The sequence below is a fragment of the Pteropus alecto genome, unplaced genomic scaffold (assembly GCF_000325575.1).
Source record: "Pteropus alecto unplaced genomic scaffold, ASM32557v1 scaffold25, whole genome shotgun sequence".
Lineage (NCBI taxonomy): Eukaryota > Metazoa > Chordata > Mammalia > Chiroptera > Pteropodidae > Pteropus > Pteropus alecto.
Genome location: NW_006441955.1, coordinates 17,405,013 through 17,414,886, shown reverse-complemented (window position 1 = coordinate 17,414,886; position 9,874 = coordinate 17,405,013). Strand labels below are relative to the sequence as shown.

The 9,874-nt window shown below is 37.8% G+C and overlaps 1 protein-coding gene across 1 annotated transcript in view; it reads left to right on the top strand.

Annotated features, from left to right (window-relative positions):
* The first annotated feature begins 527 nt into the window (after window positions 1-527).
* The window catches only part of RPE65 (RPE65, retinoid isomerohydrolase), a 20,141-nt gene continuing 10,794 nt past the window's right edge, over window positions 528-9,874 (top strand). The window contains exons 1-6 of the mRNA XM_006919310.1: window positions 528-584; window positions 1,694-1,776; window positions 3,453-3,603; window positions 4,589-4,696; window positions 4,799-4,940; window positions 8,602-8,749. Of these exons, the coding sequence (XP_006919372.1) occupies window positions 574-584; window positions 1,694-1,776; window positions 3,453-3,603; window positions 4,589-4,696; window positions 4,799-4,940; window positions 8,602-8,749 (643 nt within the window). The 5' untranslated portion in view covers window positions 528-573. The remainder of the gene's footprint in view (window positions 585-1,693; window positions 1,777-3,452; window positions 3,604-4,588; window positions 4,697-4,798; window positions 4,941-8,601; window positions 8,750-9,874) is intronic.

Below are 9,874 nucleotides of genomic sequence, written 5' to 3'. Positions count from 1 at the left end.
CCAATCATAGCACTTACAAAACTGTATTGAATAGTTTACTAGTTTTCTGTTACCCTTGCAGAGCTACAAGATGTGTTCAAATAGGGACTGTGCCTATCTCTGTCTGGTCCATAGGCAATGTATAATAGATTTTTTAAAAAATAAATAAATGAATAAATGAATGAGGGTGAAGGTAAGAGCACAAAGGTGGTAGAGGGAGCTGGGCACCAGAGAATGGTGCCAGGTTCCACTGGGGTGACCTGGACCAGCTCAGGCCTGATGCTAGCCACTCTCACACAGCTTCTTTCTTTCTAATCCACTCCTCATTCTCTTTGGGAAGGATCGAGGTCTCTGGAAAACAGCCCAAGAAACTGTTATGGGAACAGCAAGTTCAAATAATGCTCAAGTATCAGGTGGATCTGAGAACTGAAAGCCACTTCTGTTCCCCTTCCCTCAGCTAAGGGGGTGGAAAGGCTTCTCAAAGCTATAATTCCTTTTAGGAGGATTTAAAAGGCATATAAAGGTCCCTGGCTGAGGACTTGCTTCCTCATTCTGGATTTGGTGACAGACCTCTCAACCTTCTACCAAAAGAAAATGTCCATCCAGTAAGTAACTCCGGAAGATTTCTTTTAAATGCCTTAATAGATTGATGGTAAGTGGGCTATTTCAAGAGCTCCTGAAGAGAATCGATGGCCTGTTTAGGGAAGGCCTCGGGTCTTGATGAGAGATTTTCTTCCTATATATAGAGTTTAGGTCTAAATTACAGTGGGATCTGTGTGTCTTAGGATGGCCCTTAGAAGCAGCTGGGAGCATGAGGATTTCAGTAAGGCAGACCTTGCTTCCACTTCTTGCCCAGCCACTTCCTAGCTCTGTGATTTGGGGCAAATTACTTAATGTCTTAAAGTCTAGGGTTTTCTATATATAAAATAAGTATAATGATCATACTTACCTCACTGTATTGTTATGGGGTTTAAGAGAACTAATAGCATGCAAAGTTTTTTTTTTTTAATGGTGTATGGCACATAGTAAGTGCTTAATAAAAGATAACCATCATAATTAGAGAATCTAGTCAGAGCTCCCACTATAAGAGGTTATAAAATGGAACCAAAGTGAGGAGGCAGGAAATAAGTGAAAACATAAAACTTGAATCTTTTCATCTGACTATTTTTAAAAAGTACTGTAGCTCTTGGAGACTGGTAAAGAAACAAAATGACAGGAAGAGATGATGGTATAATATGGGTGAATAACAAAGAATGAGGTATTGACCCAAAATGCTATTATCTCTAGACTCATAGAAGGGAGAGAGATGAGACTCCCTGTGAGACAAGAAAATCAAGATACAGTAACCTGAGAGTAACGACAAGGCAGCGTAATTCTATGAGAAGGACTCTGCCAGGAAGGGAAGTGATAGCAGCAGGAGTCATTGATTGATCTTTGGAAATATGGAAAAACTGAAGAGGGCAGGATTAAGTCCACTGTGACATTAAAAGGGAGGTGATTTTTTCTGACATCAAAGAAGAAATTACCCAGACCCCTCTTGAGTAATTTTCTATTCCCCCAAGCACCATGTGCTTCTTGAGTGAGACTGGACTGGTGGGGTTCATTGGCATTAAGCCAGAGCGCCTTTTCTCCTGGAGCCCTGCTTCTGCCTCTGCCTCCTTGGACTTCTTTGAGTAGCATCATGGGCTTCTTACCCATTATTCCACCATTTCAGAGTCGAGCATCCTGCTAGTGGTTACAAGAAACTGTTCGAAACTGTGGAGGAACTCTCCTCACCACTCACGGCTCATGTTACAGGTGGGTCTCACGGATCTTGAAGCCACCCTCTCTATTTCCTTGCCAGCTCTCTTCTCTGTCTTTTTATTTGTGGGCACCTCTCAATACTTGCTCCTGCTGTGGGCTACAGACAGGAATCTGGAGGTTGGAAATTTTTATATCCATAACTCATTTCTTCTCATTTACCTTTTCTTTATTTCTCTAATGTAAAAAAAAAAAAAATGCTACCTAACTTGAATTTCTTGAAAACTGGACTACACTTTTGTCAGTGCCTAGCTCAATGTCCGACACAAAGTAAATTTCCTATAAATATCTCTTCCACCAATGTCTGAATAAATGAGGGCCCCAGTGACAAGCATCTGAGAATATTACATTGAAGGGTGGTAGGTTTTATGACCATTATATTGGAAGAGTCTTGGTTCTGGAATCAGGTAGGCGTAGGTGCTAATTGCAGTTCTCTTATTTTACTAGCTGTGAATCCTACAAGTTATTTAAACTTTCTGAGCTTCAATTCTCTCACCTACCAAAAAACAAATTTTACTGCAGAGGGATATTGTAAATGTTAAATGAAATAATGTAAATAGAAATTTTTACCCAGTATCTGACACAAAGTAATCAATAGGTGGTAGTTAGTAATATTGTTATCATTATCCAAAAACATCACATGACTCATACAGCATCCTTGCCTGGATATGAGGTTATGGGATAGGCCAAAGTCTGGGTAAGTCTCTTTCTTCCCAGTTTCCCTTTTATAAAATAGAAGGGATGAGCCAAATGCTCTTACCCAGATTCTGACGCTAACAATTAGGTTCTAGCAATCAAATTAATATCACACCTTTTAGTAAAGCCATATCTTCTTAAAGTTTTTGTCCAAAACACAAACCCTTATCAAGTGGTTTGCTCAAACTGAGCTGTAGAAAATAATCTATTTGTTAAAAAAAAAAAAAAAAGCATAGGCAAAGATTAAACAAACACTGCACTTCTCAAAGGATAAAAGGGCACAAATGGAACTGATTAAACTGAAAGGCATAAGGCCTTTCTTGTGTGCCTCTCATTTTGCAATTGAGGAGATAGAGGCCAAGAGATGGCATGAGGCAAATCCTGAACCAGAATCCAGGTCCCTAATACCCAGCCCTGTGCACTTTCTGCTACAGCAGGTTGGCCTTTACCTGGACAGTAGCCCACACCCTCAAAAGAATATAGCTCCTTATTTTAAAAGACAATGTTCTTGTTGCTTCTTTTAAATAATTTATTTTATAGACATCTTTTTAGTGTCTTGATCCTTGCTCTTTATCCATCTCTTCTACCCTCACTCCATAAATATGTCAAGGAATTTGAAATTTTTCTTAATAGTGAAATTTTAGAAAAAAAGCAAATGTATTGGTATCCAGAGAAATCTATTAGATAGAGAACTCAATTCCCCTCAAAATGCTTTTTTTGGTCTCTCAATCCACATATCCAAACTCTAAGGTATTGCCACATTTCCCCCAACTTGGTCTCCTAGTGAAAGAAGGGTTGATCAGCAGGCACTTGCTAAGTGCTGCCTAGTATAAGAGCTGGGAATAAAAATCACTGCTATCTTTATAAAGAAGAGGCTGCCCAATCAGGCTGCTAATATAATCACTACACTGTACCAGGAACAGCCCGGCCAGGGGCAGGGGAAAGAAGCAATGTTCTGTGTCTCATATTCATCACAGGCAGGATTCCTCTCTGGCTCACCGGCAGTCTCCTTCGATGTGGGCCAGGACTCTTCGAAGTTGGATCTGAGCCATTTTACCACCTATTTGATGGGCAAGCCCTCCTGCACAAGTTTGACTTTAAAGAAGGACATGTCACATACTATAGAAGGTAAAGAAACACTAGGCCATTTCCCCCTACTATGAGTGGGGCCTTTTTCAGCTCCTCTTCCCCTGTGCTTTTCAATCTCCTGAACCTAAGAGGGGACTTATATACTCACTTCTCTGAGTATTCACTCGGGCCAGTGCATCTGCATGGACACCTGGGATATGGGATAAAGAAGAAGCTAAGAACTAGGGCTTTGGGTTCCAACATACCTGGCTTCAAATCCTATATCCATCGGACACCACTGGCATAAGTGGGTAATCTTTGGCAAGATGTTAGTATTTAATTCTTGATTCTTGTCATCTCTAAAATGAGAAATATTAGAATCTACTTCAGGGTTCATTACAAGGATTAAATAACAACACAGTACCTAGCACATGGGAGGCATTCAGTAATAATAGTTATTGCTATTATTGTTAAACCATTGGCTCTCTTAACTCCTTCCTTTTTTTTATAATCAGAAAGGCCACAGGGAAGGACCATATATGTCATAATGATACAAGAAAGAGAAATTTCCTACAAATAGGAGATTGTTGCTGAAGAAAACACAAGAAGGACATAAGGGAGATTGAAAGGAATCTAATTCAGCATGCCATGTTTTATATTTCCTGCTAAGTGCAGGTTGATAGGTTATAAGCTACCAGAAATCAGAGGTCCAGTGTAAACTATCATGAGGCTGGGTGGTGTGATATGGAAAGTGCATGTTTTATAGCTCAGCAAATTAAGTGATATACTAATCATTAAATTTTTCTGAGCCTTGGTTTCCTCAGCTGTCACTGTGAGATTTATAAGACATAAATTTAAGCTTATGGCACATTGTGTCTTTCTCCCTCGGTCACCCCAAGAAAAAGACCTGACAATACTCTTCATTCTTCATGTTGTGGATTTATGATTCTGACTCGATAGGGACACACAGAATGACCATTCTAAGCTCCATGTGGACTGATTGCCCCTGTCCATGACCCTTTCCTATGTCTCAATGTAACTTCAGGTTCATCCGCACTGATGCTTACGTACGGGCAATGACTGAGAAAAGGATCGTCATCACAGAATTTGGCACCTATGCTTTCCCAGATCCCTGCAAGAATATATTTTCCAGGTTACTGAAACTCAACTGCATGTATTAAAAACATTTTATGTTAGCCTTTTTTCTTTCATGGCTTGGAAGTTACTAGACTGAAAAATCCATTTACTTCTACAGGTTTTTTTCTTACTTTCGAGGAGTAGAGATTACTGACAATGCCCTTGTTAATGTCTACCCAGTGGGGGAAGATTACTATGCCTGCACAGAGACCAACTTCATTACAAAAATTAATCCCGAGACCTTGGAGACAATTAAGCAGGTAGGACATGGTGTCCAGGTGACATTGCTCAAAAATTTAGAACTGCAACGTCATGGATAGACCTAAAGATTATTATGCTGAGTGAAATAGATCAGACAGAGAAGGATAAATACCATATGATTTCACTTATATGCAGAATCTAAGGAACAAAAAGAACAAACTAATCAAAAACAGACAAATACAGTGGACAATTTGGTGACAGACAGAGGGGAAGAGGTGTTGGGGGGCTGAGAGAATGGAGTGAAGGGTTAAAGAAGTACAAATTAGTAGTCGATATATGGTTACAGGGATGGGGAGCACGGCATAGGGAATGCAGTTAGCACTAATATGTTGGTTAGGTGGAGGGCCGGGGAGGGAGGGAGCAATTGGGGGGATTGTTTTATGAACTATATAAATTTCTAACCAATGTATTGTATATTTGAAACTAATTAAAATATATAAATTTAAAAAAAATTTATAACTGCAACTTAGAATTAAATCAACTGTGCAATTTGGTGGAAAGAACATGAGAGCCATATTTTCAAATTCTTGCTGCGTCATCATCTACTAATTACGTGACATTGGGTAGACTTTGTTTATTCATCTATGAAATTTTAAACACATTATATGAATTGGAGGAAAGCCTTATAAGATGCCTAACATTTATTCATTTGTGACACAAATATTTATTGAAATAAAATAGCATAGAAAAAATATCAGCAATATTAAAAAGTGACAAATTTTGCTAACTTAGGCAATATCAATGCAGCATTCAATAAAGTAGATCCACCTTTTCAATCAGTACTTATTAAGATCTAACCATTTGAAGTCATTGTTCTTGTCTTCAGAAAGTTTAACATCTAGATGGAGAAATCAAACAATTACACAATTTGACTATGACAGGACACATAATATGATGAGTTCTTTAAGAGAAGGAAAACCTATGAAAGCACAGAGAAGAAAGAGATTACTCTTCTCAGTAGTTGGGGGATGTAAAGTGGGATAAGTCAAGGAAGGTTAAAAAGACTTGCATTTGAGTTAGAAGTTAAAGGAGAGGCACAACTTCAATGAATTTGGAGAAAGGACATTCAGATAGAGGGAGTAACATGATCAAAGGTATAGAGATGGGGAAATAGAGGATATGCTCATGGAAACTAAATAATAACTTATTTGGCTAGGTTTGCAGTATTTTTAAATGGAGGTGCTAGTGGTAGAATCATTCATTGTGTGGGGACTGTCTCAGATATTGCAGAGGTTTGGCATCCCTGGCCCCACCCGCTAAATATCCTTAATCATGCCCTCAATCACTGTGGAAACACAAATGTTCCCCAACAGTTCTAGCTCTCCTCTGAGGGGCCAACATCATTTTCAGTTGAGAACTAGGGATCTAGAACATGCACCGTCAAGGAGGATAGTTGAAAACAGGGCAGGGTGAAACTAAAAGTTTGAATAATAGAAAAAAATTTGGAATAAGTTGTTTAGCTAATGGGAAGCTACTGAAAGTTTTTGCTTAGAGAAATGGTATAAACAGAGCTGCACTTTAGGATATTTAACTGCCATGTGTAAACTGTATGGGTGGGTAAAAGAGATAAGGGATAGCTAGGGGACCAGTTTGGTAGAATTCAAGATCAGAACTAGAAATTTAGTGTAGTGGGAATAGAAAGTAAAAATAGTTCCAACACTGGGTCTCAATGACATGAGCCGATTTATAACTCTCAACGGACTATTTACTAAGGCTTAACATATTCTCAACCATTCTTTCTTGTTTTTGATGTATGTTTGTAACCACATATGAGTATATGTATAGATAATTTAGAGAAGAACTAAAAATGACTGATATAGTGAATCTGTATTCTAACTGCCATGGTAATTTAATTGGAAATATAAAGTTCATGGTATGGCTCCAGAATAGACTTTATCAGGAGTCAGGTTTCATTGAGAACAGCAATGTAACATGACTTCAAATAAAAATATAGTTTTAAAAGTTGAGGGTTTTTTTTGTTTGCTATTACTGAAATAGCCTTCTACTCAGTGCCTCTGTTTCCAGTCTGATTCTCTTAAATATAACTTCCTTAATCCAAGTAGACATTCATACTTGCATTTCTAAAATGCAAGTATGAATGTGTTACTCTATTTCGGGCACCCACAGTTTCCAAGATAAAGTCCAAACAAGGGCTTTTGTGGCTGGCCCATTCTTCATTCCCCTCCTCCATGCAGGCCCTTCATGGCAGCCATGTTGAACAACTAGTAGTCCCCAAACAGCATGTGCTGTTTCACAACTCTGGGCCTGTACATTAGCATTCCCGCTCCCTGGAACACACTGTCATCCTTCTCTATTTGACTAACTTTTACTCATTTTTCAAGCCATAGTTGAAGTAATCACCTTGGGAAGCCCTGCCTAATTTCCTAGTCTGGGTTAGATGGTTTTTCTCTACAGATGTCATTTTACACTTATAGCACTGTCTGTATACCAGCTTACCAGTCTACCACAGCACCATCAATTAGAACTTTATACAATGATTGCAGTGTTCTATAGTTGCATTGTCCACATGCTATTGATCACTTGAAATGTGGCTAATGTGACTGAGGAATTGAATTTGAAGTTTTATCTAATTATAATTAATTTACATTTAAATTGCTACATGTGGTCACAATATTGGACAGCACAAGTCTACACTGAAGTTCTTGAAAGCATGGACCATCTCTGTTTCTCTAGACCCAAGCACAGAGCCCAACATACAATAGAAGCTCAATAAGTACTTAATGAATGACTGAATGGATACCTTGGCTATTATTGAAATAGGATGCTAAAAATTCCCTATACTTTAAAACATATTCACCTAATCAAAGAGTAAATATTTTGTTTAAGCAAATATATACTCCATCAATTACTCATTCAATAAATCTTTACTGAGCAGGTCCCAGGTAGAAATTCAAGAGCCAATTTTGCCAGTATCTGGCTCTGTGTCCTTGAACAAGCCACTTGAACTCTCGGGACCCCAATTTCTCCTCTGTAAATAAGAGGTTTGTGTTAGATTTGTGGTTCTGAATATCTTATGTGACTACAAATTTAATTAAAACACTAAATCCTCTCTCCAAAAACATTTACATTTAATTCCAGGAGGTTTTATGGTTCCCCTGAAATCTATTTAGATTAAGACATTCTATACTAGATGAATGTTGGGGTTCCTTTCAGTTCCAGCTTCATACTTTATGGAAGACACTGGGCATGGTATTTAGGTTGTACAATACAAAATTGCTATTTTTGTAAAATGAAAATTATTAAATATTAGCGATTTTGTACAATTCATCTAATACAACAAATGGGAATATTAGGAAGTCCCAGCGTTCAACTTCATCATTGCTTGAGGAAAAACTGCAATGTGCAAAAGTACAATAACTAACCAAAGCAGTATATAGTATACATCTGTTAAAGAGCATAGTCAAGGAGAACTCAGATTTCAGAGGCATGTGGGGTCAGTATGGGGGTCAGAGGAGAGCTCTGCATTGAATATGGGAATTCAGGCAGACTTCAAAGAGGGTATGACTCAGAGAGATGGAAAGAAAGAGAAAGTGCATTTAGGGTAAGGGTGCAAGCAGTAATGGTGAGGTCAAAACAAGGGACCAAAGGTGTAATATAACCTTTCTCTCAACATGATTGACATTCGCTCTTCTTCCATAGGTTGATCTTTGTAACTATGTCTCAGTTAATGGAGCCACAGCTCACCCCCACATTGAAAGTGATGGAACTGTTTACAACATTGGTAATTGCTTTGGGAAAAATTTTTCATTTGCCTACAATATTATAAAGATTCCTCCACTACAAGCAGGTCAGTTTACCCATTTGACTTTTCTTAAAATATCTATATTGTGAGAAAGTTACTAGAAACATTAGACACCAAATCAAAATATCAAGATAGCACTATATGCACAGTTAAATTAGTCTCAGATTTCAGAACAATTGTCCTCACCCATACACTACCATGAGATCAATGCCCATGGACATAATAGCAGTATATGACAAGTTGACAATATAGAAAGCAAGTGTCCAAGTTCTATTCTACAATGTTTCGAATATGTAGTATCTATGTCACATAAGATTTAGATTCAAATTTAGCAAACGTTTATTGAGCGAGCACTTATTCATGTGCCAGGCAAAATTAAATTTTTAAACAATACATATGCATATGCATAATAGCATACACTCATATATTGCGGTGTACTATTTTGTGTATGTTTAATTTGTAAGACTACGAACAAATCTATTAACTCATATTCATATTATAAAGAATATTAAAACAGAAGAGAGTACTCTTTAGAATTCTCCACTTATCTGCCATTGTCGGAAATTTGATAACCATCTTGATGACAGAATTATTTAAATATATGTGGATTTTTGTTTAGTACTGCTTAGTATAGTTATTGAAGTGTAGTCTCACCAGTAGTATCACCTGGGAATCTGTTAGAAATATGAATCTTGAGCTCCACCTACTGAGTGAGTAATTCTTGGAGTGGGCTAACAATCAGTATTTTGAGAAGCTCTTTATGTGATTCTGATGCACACTAAGGTTTCGAAGACCACTAACTTAGTAGTAAATAAACTTTAACTGTGCATAAGAATTACTGTGCAGGGCTAATGACACAAACCCATGTATACTGTACTCTATAAGCCATTTAAGAGATTGTAAAAAGCATTTTTGCAGACTAAGGTTTTGCCTTACTCTCCTGACTTTAACTCACCTCCAGTTAGCAGATGTGACTCCATTGTACTCTGCCTGCCACAATCCTACATGAGTACACTTTTCCAAATCTGCTGCTATTTGGATTTTCCTGGGTGATTGCAGCTTCACATGAAATTTGCTAAGAAATGTCAATGACTAGGAAATAAAAATAAGCTCAGAAAAAAATCACGATCTGAAAATGTATTTCTTTGCTTGCATAAGCTGTTCTAAGTG